The sequence below is a fragment of the Piliocolobus tephrosceles genome, chromosome 12 (genome assembly GCF_002776525.5).
Source record: "Piliocolobus tephrosceles isolate RC106 chromosome 12, ASM277652v3, whole genome shotgun sequence".
NCBI lineage: Eukaryota > Metazoa > Chordata > Mammalia > Primates > Cercopithecidae > Piliocolobus > Piliocolobus tephrosceles.
This window is the reverse complement of record NC_045445.1, coordinates 100,366,372-100,392,449: the sequence shown is the minus strand read 5'-3', so window position 1 is coordinate 100,392,449 and position 26,078 is coordinate 100,366,372. Positions and strand designations below refer to the sequence as shown.

Below are 26,078 nucleotides of genomic sequence, written 5' to 3'. Positions count from 1 at the left end.
AAATTAAAATGGATTACCAACCACCTAGTATTATGAGAGCACTACATATAACATCTATGGGCTGGGAAGATTAATATACTTAAGATTATTTATATCATAAAATGCATTTATTAGTAAACAAGAAATTCTGAAGATGAATTATCTAAACTTTTAGTACACACTGTAGGAAAGGAAAATGAAATATCCACAAAGGAAGTAAATAAATGTTAAAAACAGAAATTAATAAAATAATGAGCAAAACATTACTAATCAAGGAATTGCCTATTGAGAACATACTGAAATACTCTCTTATATCCATTCATTTGGTAAAAATAAAGCAGTTGGGCAAAATTAAATGTTGGTGAGGATCTCTTATACACTTTTGGTGGGAATATAAATTAGGGAAACCACTTTGGAAAGAAGTTTAGCATTTCCTTCTATAATTGGACATTCACATACCTCATCACACAGCGTCCACTCCCAGGAATAGCCCCAAGAGAAGTTCTTGCCCAGGTGCCCCACAAAATATGTAAAAGGACATTCATGAAAGCCTATTAAGGACATAAAAACCTGGACACAAACCAGATGCTCACCAAAGGAGTAAAAATTAACAAACTACAGTAATAGTTAACATGAAGGGATGCTAAGTGAAAAAGTGTAAATTGCCAAAAGATTATATAAAGTATGATATATTCATTACAATATTTTATTATGAACATTTTGGGACATAAAGAAAAGTTAAAAGAATTTAAAAGTGAGTGTGCACAAAACCACAACCTAAAAATCCATAACCAAGATTTCAGTATATTTGCTTTATCTCATATCTATTCATATACATATCTTTTTTTCATTCGTCAACCCATCTTCTTTTTTTGATGCATTTCAAATTATGTTACAGTCATCAGCACACATCACCCCTAAAATTTCAACATGCATATCATAAACTAGAGTTTAGTATTTGTTTATATTCTAAGGCAAAATTTACATACAGTAAAACACACAACTCCTATGTGCACTATTTGATGAGATTTAACAAGTGAACACAAACTTCTACTTTCAGCTCTGACATGTTAAGAGCTTGGAAGTAATCACTCCCATCCTTGCAACAATAATAAAGGCTGAACAAATTGAAACTCAATGACTTTTCATAGGCCCTCAGAGAGTTTAGGTCACAAGGCAAACTGCCACCCCCAAATCTGGAGAGACAGACAAATACAGAGAATCACAGCTGAGATCAGCTTACTTTACCTGGAGCAGAAGCTGCTGGATCCCTAAGCAGATAGGAACACTTCACTGGTAATTTTGACAAATTGCTGGAGGCTGAGTATGAATTAGCTTGAGAATGAGAAATCTCTTACAGAGGTCTCAGGCTTTCCTGGGTTTTACCTCCAGGAAGCCAAAAAGGTCCTCAGGTGACGATCTAAAGACAATCCCCTCAGGTTTCTGCCAAGAGGAGGGTAGGAGGGTAAGAGGGTTCAAGTTGCCATTTTGAAACACACTCAGAGCTTTCTCTCTAACAAAGGACTGCTTTCTAGGGGAAGAAATTTTTCCAGAAACTTGTCTACCTGGGTGAAGGGCACCCAGTCAAAAACATCCTGTATAATCTAAGGGGAGAAAAAAAGGCTAAGAAATACTTCTGAAGGTCACAGTCCAGGGACTAAGGCCCACAAAAAAAGTGAGATTTAATCATAAGATAATGGAACTTTCCTCTCTTTCACTCTTTACTACTGCAGTATAATAACAGCGAATTAAAACTGAAAGAGCTGCAAGACACAGACCCTATTTAATGAAGGAATTCTTAGGGAAACTCAAACACACCAGGGGAGGGAAGAAATAAGAAAGCTGGAGAAACCTGAAACCTCTGGCATCTAGAACTACAGCAAACATTAAACACAGACCAGCTCTTAGATTAACATAAAACCTCATATTAAACATCTGTATTTGTTAGATACCTAATACATCATGTCTGGCATTCAACAAAAAATTATAAAACCATGCTAAAAGGCAAGAAAAAATATAGTCTGAAGAGGCAAAGCAAGCATCAGAACCAGACTCGGATATGACACAGATTTTGAAATTATCATGTAGGGCATTTAAGAGAACTATGATTAATATGTCAGAGGCTCTAATGTAAAATGTGGACAACATGTGAAAACAAATGGGTAATTTAAAAGAGAGATAGGAACTCTAAGAAAATCAAGAGGAAACGCTAGAAATAAAAAAACTCTATAAAATAAATGAAAGAATGGCTTTCGTGGGCTTATAAGTAGCCTGGACACAGCAGAGGAAAGAATCAGTGAGCTTGAACAAAGGTCAATAGAAATGTCTTAGACTGAAAAGCAAGGATAAGAAAAAATGAAAAAAAAGCACAACAGAATATCCAAGAACTGTGGGATAATTACAAAGAGTGTAAAACATGCACAGTTGGAAAGCAAAAAGAGGAGAAAGGAGCAGAAGAGAAATATTTGAATAACTAATGACAAGAATTCTACAAAATTAATGGCAGACACTAAACTGCAGATCCAGTAAGCAAGATGTCTTAGTCCATTTAGTGTTGTTATAAAGGAATACCTGAGGCCGGGTTATTTATAAAGAAAAAAAGATTTATTTGGCTCATGACTCGGATGATTGGAAAGTTTAAGATTGGGCATCTACAGCTGGTGAGGGTCTCAGGGTGCCTCTACTCATAGTGGGAAGCTGGCATGTGCAGAAATCACATGGTGAGAGAAGAAGCAAGGGAGAGTGGGTAGGTGCCAGACTTTTTAACAACCAGCTCTTCTGGAAACTAATAGAGTGAGAATTCACTGACCGCTGAGAGAGAGCATTAATCTATTCACGAGGGATCGACCTCCATGACCCAAACACCTCCCGTAAGGCCCCTCCCCCAACACTGGGGATCAAATTTCAACATGAGGTTTGGAGGGGACAAACATTCAAACCATAGCACGGGATAAATACCAAAACAATCTACACTAGTCATATGATAGTCACACTGAAGAAAACCAACAACAGAAAATATTGAAATAATCCAGAGGAGGGGGAATCTTACCCCTAGAAGAACAAGATTAAGAATTACATTGGAGTACTTGTTGGAAACCATGAAAACAGTAAGAGAGTGGAAAGGCACATTTAAAGTGTCAAAATAAAAAATCCAACAACCTAAATTCTAGATCCAGTGAAATTATCCTTTGAAAATGAAGGAGAAATAAAGACTTTCTCAGATAAACAAACACTGAAGAAATTCATTGCCAGTAGATCTGCCTTGCAAGAAATGTTGAAAGGGGTTCCTCAGAAAGAAGGAAGATAATATAGGTCAGAAACTCAGAACTACTAGGAAGAGTGTCAGAGGAAGAATAAAGTTAAAATAAAGTATTTCATTTTTCTTATTCTTAATTGATCTAATAGACAACTGTTCAAAGTAATGTATTATATGATTATAGCATATTTATAAGTGAAATAAATGACAGCAATGTTATAAAGGATGAGAGGAAGGAATTGGGAATACTCAGCTATAAAATACCTGTACTACCCATGAAGCAGTACAGTGTTAGTTGAAAGTGGACTTAGATTAGTTGTAAATGTATATTGAAAAGTCTACGGCAACTGCTAAAAAGTGTAATTGACAGAGGAGAGAGGAGAGATGATGGAATCATATAAAACGATTAATTAAAACCAAAGAAGGCAGAAAAAAGGGGAAGATAAAAAAGGAAAAAGTACAAGTACAATAAATAGAAAACAGTTTAAAAGATGGTAGATAATTAAACTACATCAATCATCACCTTAAATGTTGTATTAGTCTGTTTTCACACTGCTATAAAGAACTGCCCAACACTGTGTAATTTATAAAGGAAAGAGGTTTAATTGATTCACAGTTCAGCATGGGTGGGGAGGCTTCAGTAAACTTACAATTATGGCAGAAGGAGAAGGGGAAGCAAGGCACCTTCTTCGCAAGGTGCCAGGAAGGAGAATGAACACAGGAGGAACTACCACACACTTATAAAACCATCAGATCTTGTGAGAACTCACTCTCTATCACGAGAACAGCATGGGGGGAACCATCCCCATGATTCAATTGCCTCTACCTGGTCTCTCCCTTGACATGTGGGGATTATGGGGACTACAATTCAAATTAGATTTTGGGTGGGGGACAGAGCCAAACCATATCAAATGTGAATCATATAAATACACCAATTAAAAAACAGGGAGTGTCAGAGTGTATAAAAAACCAAGACCCAACTATATGCCAATCTATAAGAAGCCCACTTTACATATAAATATACAGATAGTTTAAAAGTAAGGGGATAAAGAAAGGTATATCGTGCTAACACTAAGTTTAGAGCATTCTAATTTAGGAACATTAAACAAAAACATTCCTAAATGAAATATTAGCAAATAGATTCCAATAGTACATTAAAATAATAATAATATATCTGTACATCTATTATGTATCAATAATTTTTTAAAAGAATAATACATCATAACTAAGTAGAACTATATTAGGATTAAAGGGGAGTTTTAAAATTTGGCAGTATATTAATGTCATATTAACTGAATTAAACATAGGCAAAATTCATTGAGAGAAAAACCAATACACAGGAATTTAATAACATGAAAGCATGCTCAACCATCCTAATACTAAGACAAAAGTAAATTAAAATTACACTTGAGATGTCATTTCCCACCTCCCAGACTGGCAAAATCTAAAAGCTTAATAACCCATTCTTTTGGTGAAATTATTAGAAAACTAATACTCTCATCTATTGCTGGGATAAGTCAAAACAATACAATCCTATGGAGATGAATGTGGCAATATTCAATAGTTCAGGTGTTTGTCAGTAGAGCTCAAATAAATCAATGAAATCAAGTCATCAGCATGACTCCAGTCACTAGAATCAAGAAGCATGAAGACATTAGATTAGAAGTAAGAAAAAAATGTGCTTTCAGAGCCAAGACAAAGATCTGAGGACCAGTATATCTGACATACTGCAATTGGGGAAGAAAACTGGAATTGATGAGTATAGATTATGTGTCCAGGAGTTCTAGTAGAATATTATAGCAGTACTTATTTATGCAGCCAACAGACGCATGAAAAAAATGCTCATCATCACTAGCCATCAGAGAAATGCAAATCAAAACCACAATGAGATACCATCTCACACCAGTTAGAATGGTGATCATTAAAAAGTCAGGATACAACAGGTGCTGGAGAGGATATGGAGAAATAGGAACACTTTTACACTGTTGGTGGGATTGTAAACTAGTTCAACCACTGTGGAAGACAGTGTGGTGATTCCTCAAGGATCTAGAACTAGAAATACCATTTGGCCCAGCCATCCCATTACTGGGTATATACCCAAAGGATTATAAATCATGCTGCTATAAAGACACATGCACACGTATGTTTACTGCAGCACTATTCACAATAGCAAAGACTTGGAACCAACTCAAATGTCCATCAGTGACAGATTGGATTAAGAAAATGTGGCACATATACACCATGGAATACTATGCAGCCATAAAAAAAGGATGAGTTTGCGTCCTTTGTAGGGACATGGATGCAGCTGGAAACCATCATTCTCAGCCAACTATTGCAAGAACAGAAAACCAAACACCACATGTTCTCACTCATAGGTGGGAATTGAACGATGAGATCACTTGGACACAGGAAGGGGAACATCACACACTGGGGACTGTTGTGAGGTGGGGGGAGAGGGGAGGGATAGCATTAGGAGATATACCTAATGTAAATGATGAGTTAATGTGTGCAGCACACCAACATGGCACATGCATACATATGTAACAAACCTGCACATTGTGCACATGAAAAGATTAAAGCGCACACACTAAAAAAAAGAAAAAGAAAAAGAAAAAAAAAGATAAGTAGGCTGGGTAAAGTCTTACAGCCTAGTCATTTTTAAGCCACTTATGAATATTTGGTTAGAGTCACTGTGTTTTGGCTATTCATATTTGAATGCATGAAGAAATGTTAATTCTGTGTTAAAACTGAAAAATTAAAATTTATTCAAAAAAAGAATATTATAGCAAGCATTTATCATTTATTCATTGCACTGATATTTCTTAAGCACTAATTGTGTGTTATGCAATGTATCTGCAAACAGAAAAGCAGTAAATCTGATGCTGGGACATGACTATAATTATTCTCAAAAAAATCCCCTACATGGACAGGTAGGGAAAACTCTTTAACAAAAAATGCCAGCTAATATGGAAAAATAATAGAATTAGAGAAGCACATTTTGCCACCCTCAAGTTAATAATTATTTTAGGCAAAGATCATCAATGGACCCAAATTAAGGCTGTTGAGGTAGAAATAATTTGGAAAAGGTTTACTGGAAGCCAAATGTGAGAATCAACCCAGGAAGACACACCAACAAAGTTGATCATGTTCAAGTTTGCTATAGGCTGAAAAGCTTTTATGGGAAAATTTAGAAGAAGGGAGAAGGACTCTTCAAGTCAGAGTTGTCCTTTTTATTGGAGGGTATAATATAGAGGTTATAATCATTAACTATAGATTAAAACACATAGGCTAAAATGTTCTACATGTAAGACAAGCAGTAAAACTTTATGACTTTGCAAAAAAATTGTAAAACATCATGATTTAGACACAAATTAGTGTCCTTTTTAGTGTCAGTAAGTTATGTATTAATCAGTTTGTCAATAGCTTGAGGAACTCATATGATTTTTTACTCCAGGGACAGGAAGTAAGCTATGAATTCTAAGACTTCCCCAGGTGGGTTAATTTGGAAGCCTGCTACATGTGACCTGTTGGTTTTAAGTGCTAAAACCATTTTTGTGAATGCTTCTTGGGGAACAGATTATTCACAGGGTTCCCAAAGAATGACCCCACAGCTAAATACAAAGGGCAGAGGTGGCTTTTTTTTACAATGGAGAGATCTGGTGGACCATCCCTCAACCAAAAAGTCAAACTTAGTATAATATTACCAACAGAGTGAACTGACACATGCCTCCAGATATGACTTACCAAGAGGGACACAGCACCCATGTAGTTTTCTTTTCCAAGTCATTTGGCCTGAATCTGTTTTTGAGAAAACAGTTAGAAATGCAGAACCATCTGTAACTGTAATCATCTGTAACAATTGACATAAGCCCTTCAAAAATATTAACAATGTGACAGACAAAAAAGGCTGGGAAACTACTATAGATTAAGACTAAAGAAGAGATTAGAGACTAAGGAGATATGACAACCAAATGCAATGCATGAACCCTGTTTGGATACAGGATGTGTTTTTTTAAGTTGTAAAAAAAAAAATTGGAGCTAACTAGAAAGAAATGGAATTTGGACTGTGTAATATTTCTGTATCATTGTTAAATTTCTTAGATGTGATGAGATTTTTTTTGTGGGGGAGGTGTCATGGAACTGTTCTGTATGCAGGTGGTGGCGATGGTTACACAAATCTACACATGAATTAAAATTTATGAAACTGGGCTGGGTGTGGTGGCTCATGCCTATAATCCCAGAACTTTGGGAGGCCAAGGCAGGAGGATTGCTCGAGGCCAGGGGTTTGAGGCTGCAGTGAGCCATGATCGTGCTACTGAACTCCAGCCTGGGCAAGAGAGCAAGACCTCCACTCAAAAATAAATTAATTAGGATGGGCATGGTGGTTTATGCCTGTAATCCCAGTACTTTTGGAGGCTGAGGCAGGAGGATCACTTGAGGTTAGGAGTTCATGACCAGCCTGGCCAACATGGTGAAACTCCATCTCTACTAAAAAAATACAAAAGTTAGCTGGGCATGGTGGTGGGCACCTATAAGCCCAGCTACTCAGGTGGCTGAGGCAGGAGAATGGCTTGAACCTGGGAGGTGGACGTTGCAGTGAGCTGAGATCAGGCCACTGTACTCCAGCTTGGGTGGCAGAGCCAGACTCCATCTCAAAAATAAATAAATAAGGTAATTAATTAAAATGTACACCAAAAAGTCAATTTTACTGTATAATTAAAAAATAAAAATTTAAATAGTTTTAAAAAGCCTCTCAAATTTCTTAGGGGTGAGAATGGGCTTGTGGCTATGAAAGAAAATGTCGTTATTCTTAGGAGAGTGGAAATATACACAGATGATCCAAATGAGAAAAAGCAGAGACTTTTCAGAGCTTACTATAGTAAGGTATTGGGCCATTATCACTTGGCGTTTGTCAAAGACTCAAAGGCAGGCAGGAGAATGAGAAAGCTTAATACATAGTAGAAAAAGGGGAAAGCTTCAGGTGTGTCCTGATTGGAGGGTGTTGGAGTGCACAAGCTGGAGGTGGACTAACTGAAGTGGGGCATCCTACGCGATTGATTTGGGAGGTAGATTCGGCTTTTTCTGGTTGGTCCTGAGTTGGAAATTGGGTTAAAAAAATGAGAAGCTGGATGTCATCAACCAAATCCTGACCATCTGGGCTGATTGCTATTGAGGTTGTGGTTTGGCTTCCCAGGCTTATTGCTGCAGAGGTTGTAGGTCAGGATTCTATTGTTATATACGGTCTGGTCATTGCCTGTTTGTATATTTATTCCCTCAGGAGATACATGCTGAGTATATCTCCTTGAAGGAGCATGATGTCTGCAGCTTACTGTACAAAGCTATTGTAAAACAAACACGGGGGAGTCCTCAGTTTCTCTGTTGCCTTCTACCTTCCAACTTTCATCCTTTTTTGCTATCTCTCCCCTGCCTCCATGAGCTCTGACTAGCAGACAAGCCACAATGTTTACAAAAATAATACTCTGAATATACTGTTCTGAAGGGTTCTGACTGAGCAAGGGGCACGAAAACAGGAACGACCCTGCCACCAACTACGAGTTTCACTTAAAGTCAAAAACTGCCAGGCATGGTAGCTCACAACTATAATCCTAGCACTTTGGGAGGCTGAGGCAGGAGGATCGCTTGAGGACAGGAGTTTGATACCAGCCTGGGCAACATAGCGAGACCCCGTCTCTCTCTAGCATGTGTGTGTGTGTGTGTGTGTGTGTGTGTGTGTGTACACACACGCACAGCTACCTAAGCCAAAAGCAAGAACGCATACTCCACTTTCCCTCATAAAAACCCTGACCCTGCTTCAATCAGGACATTACCTGATGCACCTCAGCTGAATAAAGCCTTTAAGCTCTATAGCAGTCACTTCAATCATTTTCTTTTGACTCTGTTTTTAAATGATGGGGCCTGTATATATGCATACAGAAATATAAGGCAAATATGACATAGATGAACAGTTGTTACTCCTAGGTGGAGGGTATTTGAATATTCATAGTGCAATTCTTTCAACTTTTGTGTAGGTGTGAAAATTTTCCAATAAAAAGCTGGGTGTAAAATAAATAAGGTATTATTGCTTGCTATCTACTGAAGTATGTAAATGGTTGTGGCTACTGGTCCTGAGGTCACTGCTCAGCCATTGAACCTGATACTTTTCACAAAGCAGTCTTTGACTTCTGTCTGTGGAAGACTTTGTAAAATGTTTTCTCCTACTAAAGGGAGGCACATAAGACAAGAGTGACCAGGAGACCTTGCCTGTGGATTAATTCTTGCATCCGCTCTAGGACACAGGTGCTCATCATTATGTCCTTAGCTGCAGATATAAAAATACTCAGACTTTGCATTCTTTTTGGTTTTCAACTGGGTACCCACATAAATGTAAAGAATGCCGACTGACCTCTCTATTTAAAGTGGCAGTTCTGTAAATCAGTATATGGAAGAAATATCTGCACTCCTATGTTTGTTGCAGCACTGTTTACAATAGCTAAGATTTGGAACCCACCTAAAGGTCCATCAGCAGATGAACGGACAAAGAAAACATGGTACTTATACATAATGGAGTACTATTTAGCCATAAAAAGAATGAGATCCAGTCTTTGCAACAACATGGATGGAACTGGAGATCATTATGTTAAGTGAAATAAGCAAGGCACAGAAAGACAAACATCGCATGTTCTCACTTATTTGTGGGAGCTATAAATCAAAACAATTACACTTACGGAGATAGAGAGTAGAAGGATGGTTACCAGAGGCTGGGAAGGATAATGGGGGTCTGGTGGGGAGGTGGGGATGGTTAGCAGGTACAAGAAATATAGTTAGAAAAAATGAATAAGATCTACTATTTGATAGCACAATAGGGTGACTATAGTCAATAATCACTTAATTGTACATTTAAAAATAACTTAAAAGAGTGTAATTGGGCCGGGCGCAGTGGCTCACGCCTGTAATCCCAGCACTTTGGGAGGCCAAGGCGGGCAGATCGCGAGTTCAGGAGATTGAGACCATCCTGGCTAACACGGTGAAACCCCGTTTCTACTAAAAATACAAAAAACACAAAATTAGCTGGGCGTGGTGGCGGGCACCTGTAGTCCCAGCTACTAGGGAGGCTGAGGCAGGAGAATGGTGTGAACCCGGGAGGTGGAGCTTGCAGTGAGCCGAGATCGTGCCACTGCATTCCAGCCTGGGTGACAGAGCGAGACTCCATCTCAAAAAAAAAAAAGAGTGTAATTGGATTGTTTGTAACTCAAAGGATAAATGCTTCCTGGGATAGTAATCCCATTCCCCATGATGTGCTTATTTCACATTGCATGCCTGTATCAAAATATCTTGTGTGCCCTATAAATATATACACCTACTATGTACCCACAAAAATTTAAAACATAATTTTTTTTGAGATGGAGTCTTGCTTTGTCACCCAGGTTGGAGTACAGTGTCAGAATCTTGACTCACTGCAACCTCCACCTCCAGGGTTCAAGCAATTATCTGCCTTAGCTTCCCGAGTAGCTGGGATTACAGGTGCCTGCCACCATACCTAGTTAATTTTTGTATTTTTAGAAGAGACGGGGTTTCACCATCTTGGCCAGGCTGGTCTTGAACTCCTGACCTCATGATCCACCTGCCTTGGCCTCCCAAAGTGCTGGGATTACAGGTGTGAGCCACTGCGCCCAGCCAATCTTTTTTTTTTTTTTAATAAAAACTAAAAACATAAAGTAGCAGTTCTCCCAGCATTTCCAACTCATATCACTCCCTTATAATATCCCCTCTTTAGCAGTTATCACCTTTGTAATTTGCTCTTTTAAAATCTTATTGCCTCTATTCCCTGCTAGGATGTTAACTCCATGAAGTTAGGGATTTGGGGACTGTTTTGTTGCACCAAACATCAAGTACCAAGAACAGTCCTGATGATCAATTCATCAAGTATATATAAGTTCTCCATCTCTTTGTTATTTCATGCATTACTTATACCAAATTAATTTTATTATAGCAGTCATGTCATGCAGAGACGCCTGCAGAGTCTTTTGGGGAAATCATTAATATTTTAAGAAAATGACTCTGATGTGTGTATTTTGCTGCCCTCTACATTGTATAATAAAGATACTAGAAATAAAGCAGTTGATTACTCCATATATGTAAGAAGCAGAAATCACTGCGGTGTATCAGCATGAACAAGTAAATGAGCAAATAGTAAACAAATAATTTCTGATACAAAGGAAGGCTATGAAGAAAACTGAAGCCTGGTGAAGAGCTCGAGTGTTGGGATAGACCAGGGAAGAAAGACCTCTGAGGAAGAGACATTTGAGAGGTAAGTGACTTGGTAGAGTGACCCATGGAGCCAGGGGCAGCAGTAAATGTGAAGCCCATGGAGTGCCTGCCTCCCTGTTCATCCCACCACTAGGTGGCATCTCTGGGCTGGAGCCAAATGTTTTCTTGCCCCATTAAAGGGAGAGATGCCACTTTTCTCCATACAGATTTTTTCTTTTTATCATTTAGATATTTATCTGTATTAGTCAGGGTTCTCTAGAGGGACAGAAGTAGTAGGTGAGGTATATATATGAGTTTATTAAGTAGTATTAACTCACACAATCACCAGGTCCCACAATAGGCTATCTGCAAGCTGAGGAGCAAGGAAGCCAGTCCGAGTCCCAAAGTTGAAGAACTTGGAGTCTGATGTTCGAGGGCAGGAAGCATCCAGCAGGGGAGAAAGATGTAGGCTAGGAAGCTAAGCCAGTCTAGCCTCTTCACATTTTTCTGCCTGCTTTATATCCTGGCTGTGCTGGCAGCTCATTAGATGGTGCCCACCCAGATTAAGGGTGGGTCGGCCTTCTCCAGCCCACTGACTCAAATGTTAATCTCCTTTGGCAATACCCTCACAGATACACCCAGGATCAATACTTTGCATCCTTCAATCCAATCAAGTTGACACTCAATATTAACTATCACATTATATAACACATTAATTTTCCCAATTAATTTAAATATTGAGTTACTTTTAATTATCTAATTAGCTATGATGGTGCCACTGCATCCCAGCCTGGGCAACAGAGTGAGACTCAGTCTCTAAAATGAATGAGTGAATGAATGAATATATGCACCTACCACCCAAAAGAAACGGTACAGACTTGATGATAACCTCCATCTATCCATGGAGTCCCCCAATTCGTTGCCTTGCCCCCACCCTCAACTGAGGTAAATATCATCCTGAATCCCATGTTCATCGTTTTTAAATTTCTTTTTAATGTAATTTTATTACAACTACACAAAATCCTAAATAGTTCATATCCTTTATATTAGTAGCTTTTTTTTTTTTTTAAGAGACAGGGTCTTGCTCTGTCACCCAGGTTGGAGTGCAGTGGCACTATCATAGCTCACTGAAGCCTTGAACTCCTCAAGAGGCTCAAGGGATCCTCCCACCTCAGCCTCCTGAGTAGCTGTGATTACAGGCACACACCACCACACCTGGCTAATTTTTAAAATTTTTGTAGGGACAGGGAATCTCACTTTATTGCCCATGCTGGTCTTGAACTCCTGGCTTCAAGAGATCATCCCACCTTGGCCTCCCAAAGTGCTGGGATACAGGCATGAGCCACTGTGCCCAGCCTATATTAGTAGCTTTTAAGTTTATAAAAGTGTGTTAAGCTTTATGTAATCTTTTGGGATTATAGTTCCTCCCCCTTAATATTCATTCATATTGTTGGGTGTTGTTCTAGTTCATTCATTATGACTCCTGTTGATGAGCATCATTTTTGTTTCCAGGTTTTCCTGTTGTGAACAGGATGCCATGCTGGTATGGTTTGAATATTTGTCCCCTCCAAAACTCACGTTGAAATTTAATCCCCAATGTAGCCGTATTGAGAGGTGGGGCCTTCAAGAGGTGACTGAGTGTTGAGGTCTCTGCCCTGCCCTCATAAATGGATTAATCCATTAATGAGTTAGTAGATTAATGGGTTATCATGGGAGTGGGACTAGTGACTTTATAAGAAAAGGAAGAGAGGCCGGGTGCAGTGGCTCACACCTGTAATCCCAGCACTTTGGGAGGCTGAGGTGGGCAGATCACAAGGTCAGGAGTTCAAGACCAGCCTGACCAACATGGTGAAACCCCGTCTCTACTAAAAATACAAAAATTAGCCGGGCATGGTGGCACATGCCTATAATCCCAAGTACTCAGGAGGCTCAGGCAGAAGAATCGCTTGAACCCAGGAGGCAGAGGTTGCAGTCAGCTGAGATCGCACCACTGGACTCCAGCCTGGGTGACAGAGAAAGAATCTGTCTCAAAAAAAAAAAAAAAAAAGAAGAGGAAGAGAGACCTTAGCTAGCATGCTCAGCCCCTTCCCTGTGCTACCTTGGGACTCTGCAGACTCCCTACCAGAAAGAAGGCCCTCACCAGTTACAGCCCTTTAATCTTGGACTTCTCCGCCTCCAGAACTGTAAGAAATAAATTCCTTTTCTTTAGAAATTACCCAGTTTCAGGTATTCTGTTGTAAGCAACAGAAAACAGACTAAGAAACATACATATCCTAGGTGTCTTGTGCAAGTGTTTCTCTTGGCTACATTCATGAGAGTGGACTCACTGGATTGTAAGGTATGTATATATTCACTATAGGAGAAAATGCAAAAATATTTTCTAAAGTGGTTGCACTGATTTACATTCCTTCAACAGGGCAAAAAGATCCTGTTGGCCCACATACTCTCCAACTCTTGTTATTATCAGACTTTTACGTTTTTGCAATTTGAATGGGTATAAAATGTCATTTTATCAGATCTTGATTTGTATTTCCCTAATCACAAATGACTTTGAACATCTCTTTATATGTTTGCTAGCTCTATATTTCCTTCTTCTCTGAAATGGTCTAACAGAACTTTTTTTTGGTACCATTATGACATCCGAGAACACTAACAGTGATTCTTGGCACTCTATTAGAAGTGCATGCATGCCAAATATGCTTCCACTGATTCCATTTCTTCTTTCATTTATTCATTCAACAAACATTTGCCCAGACCAGGGATGCAAGGGCAGAATGACAAGCTGGGATAATCAAAGTTCAACTGCTATGGTTCGAATGTTTGTCTCCTCTGAAACTCATATTGAAATTGTCATTGTAACAGTATTAGGAGGTGGGGCCTTTAAAAAGCGAATAGGTCATGGAGGCTCCATTCTCATAAACTGATTAATGCTGTCACTGAGGGAGAGGGTTAGTCGCCTCAAGAGTGGGTTGTTATAAAGTGAGCCCAGTCCCTTGTGCTTTCTCTTTGTTCATACACTTGCTTGTCCTCTTGTCCTCTGCCATGGAATAATGCAGCAATAAGGCCCTCACCAGATGCTGGCACGACGTTGGACTTCCCAATCTCCAGAATTATGAGCCAAATAAGTTTCTTTTCTTTATAAATTACCCAATCTGTGATATTCTGTTATAGTAGCAGAAAATGGACAAAGATACCAACTCTCTAAGAAAATAAAAATGAAATCGGACTATAAAAATCTGCCTTGCTATTCATCAGGATGGAAAACAGACACATATAAAGCCAAATGCAAAATTCACAGGAAACATTTCTTCTAAGGACATGCTGCAGTTGTAATGCCATAAAGAACCCCTACTTTAAGTGCCTATTGCTCTCTTAGTCAATGAGAAACTTTGTTCTCTACAATCATAGACTATCAGAAACTGCTGTTTGAAATGATATCAGTAAGAGTGAAACATCTGACTCATGGGAGATTCTAAGTCACTACCAGACAGAGAAGCAAGATTCAATTTTCAACCCAGGTGCAAAGCTTTAGGCAAGAGTTATCTGGGGACACAAAATTCTACATCTAAATTGTTCCCAAGGAAACAGCACTCTGGGTTCACTTCACAGTTGAGACCTATCAATGACCCTTTACATACAGCCCTGCTTTGCTTTGAACCCACTAAAACACTGCTTCATTTAAATTCCATCTGAACTCCACTATTCCTCAAAATCCTATAAGAAATCTATCTTTTCCTTTGCTTACTGAGCTGCCCATGGTGCCCCTGGTGTGCAATCTCCCTTACTGATTGCTGGATCTGTCAGACTACAAATTAGTTTGAGGCTAACTGGACTAGGACACCTCTGACCTTCAAGATTGTTAAACCGAGGACCAGAGGGGATAAGACTGGATTGAGAGCCCCCAGCAAGTCCACACTTCAGCCTACACCAGGTCCTCTCAAAATATTTTTTTCATCTGAGGATTCAGAAAGGCTTTCAGGAGAGCATACAGGCTTCTAGCTGTCAGGAGGATTCTCTGGAGGAGGAGATATTTGAACTTGGTTTTGAAGGATGAATAGGCATTCTTAGGTGAAGGGCTGCACGACTTCTTCCCCTTCTGCTCCAGTGACATCTCCCAGAGGGCAGGGGCATCTCCAGAATTTACACATTGGAGGTGGTATGGGGCAGCAAACTGGTTGAAGGGTATAAGCAGAGCCTTGTATTAAAGCTACATTTCCAAAGTAAGGGCACCATGACCGCATATATTTTACTTCATGAGGAAATAAAAATAATAAAGTTTCCTAAATATTTTTATTGACATATTGCATTGGACTAAGGACACATTAAAAATTATTAGTATTGCTACATAGTCCCTTTTTAGTTGGGGTAGATGGAGTGGGAGATAAGGTAGATTGCTGGAGCATTCAAACCCCGCATCCAAGCCCCACAGGCACAGCAGGAGGGGAGCCCAGCACTCTGAGTTCTCCCCTTTTCCCACCTCATGGCATATCCTAGGAGGGCTTGCACAGCCCTGATTTCTCCTCCTCCTTCCCTTGTGGTATGTCCTAGGAAAAGCCTGTAACCAGCCTGACATCTCCCCGCTTCTCATCCTGTGGTATCTGCCAGGAGATAGCCGCAGCCGCCCCTGATTCTTTCCAAGAGGCCCTTCAGTGTCTCGGAACGGTATCACCCAGATCCGTAGACTACAGATCCAAAGACCCCTCCTCCAGTTAGCCCGCCCAGAGAAACGTCCCCACCCCTGCTCCCCGCCACCAGCGGGACAGCTCCACCTGAGTTTAGAGCAGACAGCCTGCTCTGTGAGTTTAGAGGTGTCCTCATCCTCAATACGGAATGGACACTCCTCCAACATGGTGTACCCCATGGGGAAGCGCGACGTGGGCGCGGCCATGTTCCCCACCTGACCACGCCGCCGAGGGTCACCCAACGTCCCAAAGCACCACTTCCGTAACTTCTCCATGTTGACTCCTGGCTAACAGCAGCTTCAAAGGTGGTTTTGCGCACGCGCGGACCCCCCTCCCTTTCCCTCACTCATGCGAAGTCCCAAACCCCGAAAAAGGGCGGTGCTAGGGGTAGTGACCGGAAGCGGCTGCGGTTCTCGCCGGTTCTCAGCCGGGGTTTGATAGTTGTCAGGAGGATTCGACGTTCAGTGCCCAGGGATGTGGAGGTGATGGGGGGCCGGGGAGGGTGAGTGCTGGGCGATTCTGTGTGGTCAGTGATGGAATCGTTTATCTAGCTTGAGTCAGATGATTCGCTCATCATTTTGCAGGCTTTTCTCTTTTCTAATATCACCGTTAAGGTCTTAAAGTTCATTCTAAGCCCCATTGGGTTTGGAGCATTATGTTTTTTAAGAGTGTTAACTTGTATTCATTTGTCTTTTACCCAGGAGTTATTCAAAAGTGGGGTTTCAGTGTGCAAAAGTTTATCGTTGTAATGGATTTCTAACCTTAGTTTTCTGTGTTAGAAAAATATCTACGTGAAGCTCATTCCTTGAAATATAAGGAGACTTATGGCCTAGTCGTGGTGAATTTTTAGAAACGTTCTGTATATAACTTGAAAATAATATTTAATTATTTAGTCGTCAGTTGTGTCATAGAAAATCTAATCTATTCTTTTTTGTCTGCTTCTATTACTTTGAGGAGAGAGAAATTCTCCACTGTGATGGTGATTTGTCTATGTCTCCTTACTGTTGTCTGTGATACACTGTGAGTTACTTTTATATAAAGTATGAGACTTAGGTCGAGGTGCATTAATTTGCTTATGGATATCCAGACTCAAGCACCATATGTTGAAAAGACTATCTTGCCTCCATTGACTTGTCTTTCACGATTGTCAAAAATAAGTTGGCCATACTTGTGTGTAGGCTCTTTCTGGGTTTGCTGTTCAGTTCATTGTCTATGTGTCTATCCCTCTGCCAGTACTACCATGCTGTCTTGAATTGGATAGAGTGATTCCTCTCACTTTATTCTTTTTCAAAATTGTTTTAATGCCTGTGGTTCCCTTGCCTTTCCTATATGCATTTTAGAAAATCTTGTCTCTATCTGCAAAGCATCTTGCTTGGATTTTGATAGGAATTACATTAAACCGGTATACCAACTCAGGAAGAAGTTAAGTCTTAACTGTGTCAAGTGTTCTAATCCACGTACATAGTAGGTCTCTCTATTTATTTAGATCTTTTAAAATTTCTGTAAATGGTGTATAATTCTCATCACCCAAGTTCTATACATCTTATTAAATTTATACCTAAGTATTTAATTTTTTTTGCAGTGGTTGTAAATGGTGTTATCTTTCAAATTGCTGCTTATATGTAGGAATACAATTGAGTTTTGTCTGTTGGTCTTGTATCCTGCAATCTTGCTGAGCTCACTTATTAGGTTTTACTCCCTTTTTGGTAGATTCCTTGGGTTTTCTGCATGAGCAATCATGTCATATACAAACAGGGATAGTTTTATGTCTTTCTTTGCAATCTCTATACCTCTGCTTTTCTTCCCTTATTACACTAGCAAGAAGTTCCAGTACTATGTTGAATAAGAGTGGTGAGAGTGGACATCTTTGCTTTGTTTTCAGCCTTAGGGGGAAAATATTCAACCTTTTACCACTAAGTATGATTTTAGCTGTAGGGCATTCTTTTTTTGGACCCTCTTTTTTGAGCTGAGGAAGTTCCCCTCTATTCTTAATTTCAAAAGTAGTTTTTATCATGAATGGGTGTTGAATTTCATCAACACTTGTATGAATTTTTATGATCTTGTGATTTTTTTCTTTTTTAGCTTGTCAGTATGGAGGGTTACGCTGATTTAGTTTTGAATATTGAACTAGTCTTACATTCCTGGAATAAATCCTACTTGGTTGTGATGTATAATTCTTTGGATATATTGAAGGAATTGATTAGCTAATGCTTTTCTGAGGATTTTTGCATCTAAGTTCATGGGAAATATTTGTCTATAGTTTTCTTTTTTATACTATCTTCATCTGGTTTTATTTTTTATTTTTGAGACAGGCTCTCACTCTGTTCCTCAGGCTGGAGTGCAGTGGTGTGATCATGGCTCACTGCAACCTTGACTTCCCAGCCTCAAGTGATCCTTCTGCCTCAGCCCCCTGAGTAGCTGGGACTGCAGGCACATGCCACCACACCCAGCTAATTTTATTATTTGTTGTAAATGGGGTCTCACTATGTTGCCCAGGCTGGTCTCAATCTTCTGGGCCCAAACAGTCCTTCTGCCTCAGCCTCCCAAAGTGCTGGGATTACAGGTGTTAGCCACTGCTCTTGGCCTTGTCTGGTTTTAGTATTAGGGTAATACTGGCCTCATTGAATGAGTTGGGGACTATTTTCTTCTCTTCTATTTTCTGGAAGAGATTGTGTAGAATAACTACTAATTTTTATTTAAATGTTTAAATATTTGGTGGACTTCTCTGGTGAAGCCATCTGGGCCTGGAAACTTCCATTTGGAAGCTTTCTGATCATGGCTTCAATGTCTGAAATAGTTATGTAACGATTCAGATTATCTATTTAATATCATTTTAGACTATCTACAGGTTAAGCATCCCTAATTCAAAAATCTGAAATTCAAAATGCTTCAAAATCCAAAACTTTCTGAGTGCCGACATAATGCCGCAAGCAAAATTTCACACCTGATTTTGTGACAGGTCACAGTCAAAATGCAGTGAAAACTTTGTTTCATGCACAAAATTATTAAACATGTTATATAAAATTACCTTCAGGCTATGTTATAAGGTAACATAGTGTACATGAAACATAAATGAATTCTGTGTGTATACTTGGGTCACATTCTGCAAGATACTTCGTTATGTATATGCATATATTCCAAAATTTTAAAAAAATCTGAAATCTGAAACACTTCTGTTCCCAAGCATTTTGGATAAGAGACATTCAACTTGCATTTAATAGTGGGTTAATTGTGGTACTTTGAGTTTTACAAGGAATTGGACTGTTTGATCCAAATTGTTGAATTTATGTGCACAAAATTGTTGTGATATTCCCTTACTATCCTTTTAATGCAAGCTTGTCCAGCCTGCGGTCCGTGGGCCACATGTGGCTCAGGGCAGTTTGGAATGCAGCCCAACACAAATTTGTAAACTTTCTTAAAATATTATTGAGAGTTTTTTTTTTTTGCAATTTTTTTTAAGCTCATCAGCTATCGTTAGTGTTACTGTATATTATGTGTGGCGAAAGACAATTCTTCTTCTTCCAGTGGGCCCAGGGAAGCCAAAAGATTAGATACCCCTGTTTTAATGGCTGTAGGATCTGTAGTTACATCTCTGTGTTTCATTTCTAATATTGGTAATTTGTGTCTTCGTGTCTTCTCTCTCTCTCTTTTTTTTTTTTCCACAGAGACAAGTGAACATTTATTTTTGTGCCTTTCTTCCTATGTGTATTCCACGTCTTTTTCAAAACAAGGCCTTAGAAATCTCCAGATTCAATCATGTCCCTGGGCTTGGTCGACTGCTGCAGGAGTCTTAGGAAGCCTTATACAAATGTTAGAGTTATTCATTAACCAACATTAAACCCTAGGATAGAAGATGCAGCAAAGCAGGACTCCTCCCTCCGTGTAATGTGCTGATTTCAGATGAGGCGGCAGTCAATGTAGAAAATACTGGAATTTTTCCTTGGAACTAGACTGTGATGAGAGGTGCTTGCCATGAACATAAGCTACTGTCTTTTCTTTTCTTTCTTTCTTTCTTTTTTTTTTTTGAGACGGAGTTTTGCTGTTGTTGCCCAGGCTGGAGTGTAATGGCGCAATCTTGGCTCAGCGCAACCTCCGCCTCCCAGGCAGGTTCAAGCAATTCTCCTGCCTCAGCCTCCCGAGTAGCTGGGATTATAAGCATGCGCCACCATGCCCGGCTAATTTTTGTATTTTTAGTAGAGACAGGGTTTCTCCATGTTGATCAGGCTGGTCTCGAACTCCCGACCTCAGGTGATCCGCCCACCTTGGCCTCCCAAAGTGCTGGAATTACAGGCATGAACTACTGTCTTTTCTTTGACCCTTCCTTTCCAGTTTTTGAAGATAAAGCAGGAAAGAAACTTCTCTGAAGATACTTGATAAAAATTCCCCCCCAAAATAAAAACACATGCTTCAACTTCATTGATATAAATTTACTGCAGTTTGGCACCTGGATCTAGTTCAGCTGGCGGCTGAGCTGATTGATGTGTTCACCCAGATAGCCAGGTGTGCCCATCTCCTTGAGGAAGCCCACTCTGTTTTTGGTAGCATGATGGGCCACTGAGAGGTGGAAAGGGCTTAAGAACCATGAGATCTGGAAATGCTTCCCTGGGAAGGCAATTTCATAAATGAGGTCTTCCAAGCAAATAACACCAAACTGCCCCAGGTGCTCCTCAATCACTGTGTTGTCTGTCAGAGGGATGATCTTATTCTTGACCTTGGCTTGTCCACGTTTAAAAATGAGTTCCCGAACAGACTTCAGATTTGGAAATGCCCAGGTCATGTAAGTTTCCACTATATGCAACATTTTTAGGTTCTGGGAGGTAACTTTTACAAAGACACCACTAAAAATTTTCTTTAGGCGAAGTCTTGCAATGGTTCTCTGCACCAGTAAATTCATGCCATCAATCCTTTTGATGCGTACAGCAAAGGCCAAGGAATGTTTATCTGGCAATTCTAAGGCATGAGGTTTCACTTCTAGTCACACACCTTGTCACCTTTCTGCCGCCAGGAATCATGTAGGAATGATTCCAGTCACTTAAACCTGAGCCCTTTTCCTTTTCTCTGCTCCTTCTTTGCCAAAAGTGCCTGCTTTGCCTGGGTGGCTTTGAGGGCTTGATAAGCCTTCCTCTTTTTCAGGAGATTTTCTGGAACCAAAGGGATTTTTCTTTGCTCTTGCTCTGCCATCTTTCTAGTCGTGTCTTCTCTTTTTTATCTTTGTCAGTCTTGCTGGAGGATTACAAGTTTTATTGTTCTTTTCAAGAGACCAGCTGTTGGATTTATTTTTTTCTATTGTTTTTCTGTTTTAAATTTCGTTGATTTCTGCTCTTGTATTTATTACTTCCTTCTGCTTAGTTTGAGTTTTCTTTTTCTAGTTTCTTGAGGTGGGAGCTTAGATTATTGATTTAAGACCTTTCCTCTTTTCTCATAGAAACATTTAGTGCTATAATGTTCCCTCTCAACAGTGCTTTATCTGTACCCCACAAATTTTGATATGTTACATTTTTCATTTTCATTCATCATGTTTTAATTTCCCTTGGGACTTCATCTTTGATGAAGATATATAGAAATATATAGAAATATATTATTTAATTTTAAAGTATCTGGAGATTTTCCTGTTATCTTTCTGTTATTGATTGATAGTTCTATGCTGTTATAATCAGAGAACATACTCTGTACGACTTCAATTTGTGGAGGTGTTTTATGACCCCCGGTATGGTCTATTTGCAGAATGTTCAACAGGTGATTGAAAGGAATGTTCATTCCATTAGTGTTTGGCTGGGGAAGGCTGGGTATCTTCAAAGAGGTTTTCTGTTCAGTGAAGTCACCTTTTTCCTGGTCCTTTAACAGGAATGGCTTTTCTTGGAGCCATATATATATATATATATATATATATATATATATATTTTTGGCGGGGGGAGGCTGTTCCTGTTGATAGTTCTGAGTTGTAAGTTTCTCCAGTACCTTTTGATGATGTATGGGAGGATAAAGGAAAACCCAGGGAACTCAACCACTGTGCTGTTCAAGTCCTGAGGTCTGTAAGCTGTCCTCCTTACCTTTCTACCTTTCAGAGTCTTCCGATTTGTGTTTGTTGTTTCACTTAATTTTTTTTCTGGTCTCTTCTACATGTACTAGTCTCTTCCTTCTTTTCTGTTTTTTTTGCTTTGTTTTGTTTTTTAATAGAGTCTCACTCTGTCACCCAGGCTGGAGTGCAGTTTGTACGATCTCAACTCACTGCAACCTCTGCCTCCTGGGTTCAAGCGATTCTCCTGCCTCAACCTCCCAAGTAGCTGGAATTACAGGTGCGTGCCACCATGCCCGGCTAATTTTTGTACTTTTAGTAGAGATGGGGTTTCACCATGTTGGCCAAGCTGGTCTTGAACTCCTGGCCTCAAATGATATCAGCCAGCCTTGGCTTCCCAGAGTTCTGGGATTACAGGTGTGAGCCACCGCACCTGGTCTCTTTTCTTTTCTTATATTAACTTTATTAATTTGCATTTTACTAGGGAAGTACTTGTTTTATGGCAGTATTAAAATGCATTGCTATACAGTTTGCATAATGTTCTGCAATAACTGCTTTAAACACCTTCCTATCTGGGAAAGATTTTCCTCTCATTTCAAATACATGTATATGCATATGTGTGTGTGTGATTTCTATGGTTTCAAGGCTCTTCCATGTTGTAGTAGGTATCCATACTTCATTATTACCAAATAATAATATTCTATTGTATATATATGGCAAATTTTGTTTATCCATTCCTCAGTTGATGGACATTTAGATTATTTCCGCTTTTTGGCTATTATGAGTAATGCTGCTGTGACTATTTGTGTATAAGTTTTGGAATGGACATATGTTTTCATTTATCTTGCACAGACATGGTCTCCTAATCAAATGGAAGATTTGGGTTTTGATTTATATTTTCCTAATGACTGATGATGACAATTATCTTATGTTATTCCTATATCTATCTACACACACACACACACACACACATTCTTGACTCCTTTATCTGATTTGCTAGAGAGTTTTTTAAATGACATTGGTCATTTCCATTTGTTTATTTTTTTTTTGAGACAGGGTCTCACTCTGTCATCCAGGCTGGAGTGCAGTGGTGCAATTGGGGCTCATTGCAGCCTCAACTTCCCAGGCTCAAGCAATCCTCCCACCTCAGTCTTCCTGAATAGCTGGAACTCCAGGTGCACACAACCATGCCTGGCTAATTTTTCTATTTTTTTTGTAGAGATGAGGTTTCACCATGTTGCCCAGGTTGGGCTCAAACTCCTGGGCTCAAGTGATCCTCCCACCTTGGCCTCCCAAAGTGCTGAGATTATAGGCATGAGCCACTGTGCCCGGCTACATTGGTCATTTCATTTCTTTTTTTTCTTTAAGCCTTCTATATTTATTTGATTTAGTTAAGGTTTTATTTTTATTGATTACTTCCTGGTTTTGATTTTTGTTTTGCTTAATTTTGTTTTTTCTAATTCTAATGTTTTAGGTTGAATATATAGCTCATTTTGGGGTTGTATTTATTTTTAATTAAAAACAAAGCTATTTAAAGCAGTAAATTTCACTCCAAATACAATGCTGTATTCCGTAACTTCTGGTAAAATTTGTATAGCTTCTGTATTGATTTCCCACTTTGATCCTGGGTTATTTAGGAAAAAGTTTCTTTTCTCCCCCTTTTAAAAAATAAGATTTATTTAGGTATATTCCAATACCATAAAATTCACCCACTTAAAGTATGCAGCTCAGTGGTTTTTAGTATATTAACAGAGTTGTGCAGCCATCACCACAATCTAATTTTAGGACCTTTTCAACACCCCCAAAAGAAATCCTGTCCTCATTAGTAGACATTTACCATTCATGCCAGCCACCTCATACTCCCAGCCCTAGGTAACCACTATTCTATTTCTGTCTCTGTGGATTTGCCTATTCTGGATATTTCACATGAATGGAATCACAAACGTGGTCTTTTGTGATTGGCTTCTTTCACTTAGGGTAGAGTTTTCAGGATTCATCCATGTTGTAGTATTAGTACTTCTTTTGTATTACCAAATGTTGTAATAGTCCATTGTGTATATATGCCAAATTTTGTTTATCCATTCATCAATTGACATCAAACATCTGGATTGTTTCTACTTTTTGGCTGCTATGAATAATGCTGCTGTGAATATTTGTATACAAGTTTTGGAATGGACATGGGTTTTAAAAATTTCTCTTGCATAGATACCTGTGAGTGGAATTTCTGGGTTATATAGTGACTTTATGGTTGATATTTTGAGAAACTGCCAAACTGTTTTTCAGAATGAGTGTACCATTTTACAATCCAACCAGCAATGTATGAGAGCCCCAATTTATTCACAGCTCACCAATACTTGTTATTGTCTTTTCTTATGTTAGCCATTTTAGTAGATGTGACATGGTTTCCTAATACATGAAAGATTTTGGTTTTGATTTGCATTTTTCTAATGACTGATGTTGTTGAACATCTTATGTTACGATCAGAGAATGTAAGCCTGTCAATTCCCAACATTAAAACATTTATCAGATTTTTTGGTGGCCAAGTTATCTGAAGGAATTTTGTAAAAGTTCCATTACTATAAGAGAAGAAAGTATATTTTCCCTCTTGTTTTGGTATAACATCCTTTTTATGTTTTTAAAATTTAACTTATTCATGCCTTTTATTTTATTTTACTCCTTATTTATTTTACTTTCAATTTTCCTCTTCATCCCATTCTTACTTCTGTTGTCTTAAGTTCCTCTTCTTTTTAAGTAGATATTTTTCATTTCTTAACAAGAATGACTGAATCTACAGTGCCTCTAATAATTGATCAGAATAAAATTGTACCTCAACTTGGACACAGAGACACTAGTTCCCTCAATGAGGAAACAGTTTTACCTCTGGATATTTTTGAGTTAATTAAAAAACTTTAGTCCCAGGCTATTAATATTTTTCTTATAGCGTGTCTCTTCTGTCTCAAGAAATTTTACTTAACTTTTTAATTCTGAACTCAGGGTCATATTTTCACCATCTGTTAAACAGAACCACATTTATTTTGAACCTACCATGGAAAAGGTATCATGTGATATAACTTTGACAACGTGAACTTTGGAGCCTGGTGACTGGGTTTGACTTAACACCACTAAACCTCTAATTCTGTATGCATAAAGTGAAATAATAATGATTTTAACAACACATAGATGAAAGGTTTGTTGTGCAAATTACCTGCTTCTGCACATTACATGTTTCCTTATAACAATACTTGCTAACATGTATTAAGTGTTTACCTGGGGCCAGTTCAGTGCTAAGTACCATTGAAACATAATCTCATCTAATTTTCATAGCCACTTGAGATATAAATATTTCAAATTCATTTTCAAAAATAAACCTGAAGAAGCTTTTTCATGTTCTCATAGCTAAAAGTTGGCAGAGCTAGAATTTAAACCTTTATTAATTTTAGTCCAAATCTCATGCTCTTGCTCATATTCTATTTTAATTGATAAGCAGAATATGTGTTTCTTGGACTTTATCTACCTCACAGTATCCAGTGCAGTGAACTGTACTTTGGTTCCCCCAGGAGATGTCTGTGTAGTGAGTGCTATCTGCCTCTGATCATATGGACACTGTCTTTCCAGGGTTCTTGGAGTCTCTGCAGAGTCCCTGGGCCAGATCTCATAGTGAAGGCTGCAGGATCTTCCTTCTGACCCCAGCAGTCCCCGTTGAGTCCACTGATTCCACTGGAATTATAGAGTTATCAGCAAGAAAGCCCCAGGGCTGACGTCCAAGTCCGTCGGGAACATGCCAGCTAATGAGGACGCTCCCCAGCCAGGGGAACATGGCAGTGCCTGTGAGGTGAGGAGGAGGAAGAGGTGCCCAGGGGTTGGAATTCATCCAGAGCCCTGAAGGAAAGATACTATC

General features: G+C 39.1%; 2 protein-coding genes and 1 pseudogene across 4 annotated transcripts in view; 1 reads left to right on the top strand and 2 right to left on the bottom strand.

Annotated features, from left to right (window-relative positions):
• Positions 1-15,728: 15,728 nt before the first annotated feature.
• Positions 15,729-16,439, bottom strand: LOC111535748. Its single transcript, XM_026451536.1, is given in 5 exon segments — positions 15,729-16,183; positions 16,186-16,271; positions 16,273-16,310; positions 16,312-16,418; positions 16,421-16,439. Coding segments are annotated over 5 exon segments (705 nt in total).
• Positions 16,440-16,560: 121 nt separating this feature from the next.
• Positions 16,561-26,078, top strand: part of ZNF81 (zinc finger protein 81) — a 98,769-nt gene continuing 89,251 nt past the window's right edge. Inside the window, exons 1-2 of one of the 3 annotated variants that reach the window (XM_023201979.1) lie at positions 16,561-16,646; positions 25,796-26,012. In XM_023201979.1, coding sequence (XP_023057747.1) covers positions 25,959-26,012 — 54 coding nt within the window. In that variant the 5' untranslated portion in view covers positions 16,561-16,646; positions 25,796-25,958. Of the gene's footprint in view, positions 16,667-24,920; positions 26,013-26,078 lie in introns of those variants that run through there. The other 2 variants (XM_023201981.1, XM_023201980.1) reach the window with 2 other exon arrangements.
• Positions 20,615-21,352, bottom strand: LOC111535741 (annotated as a pseudogene).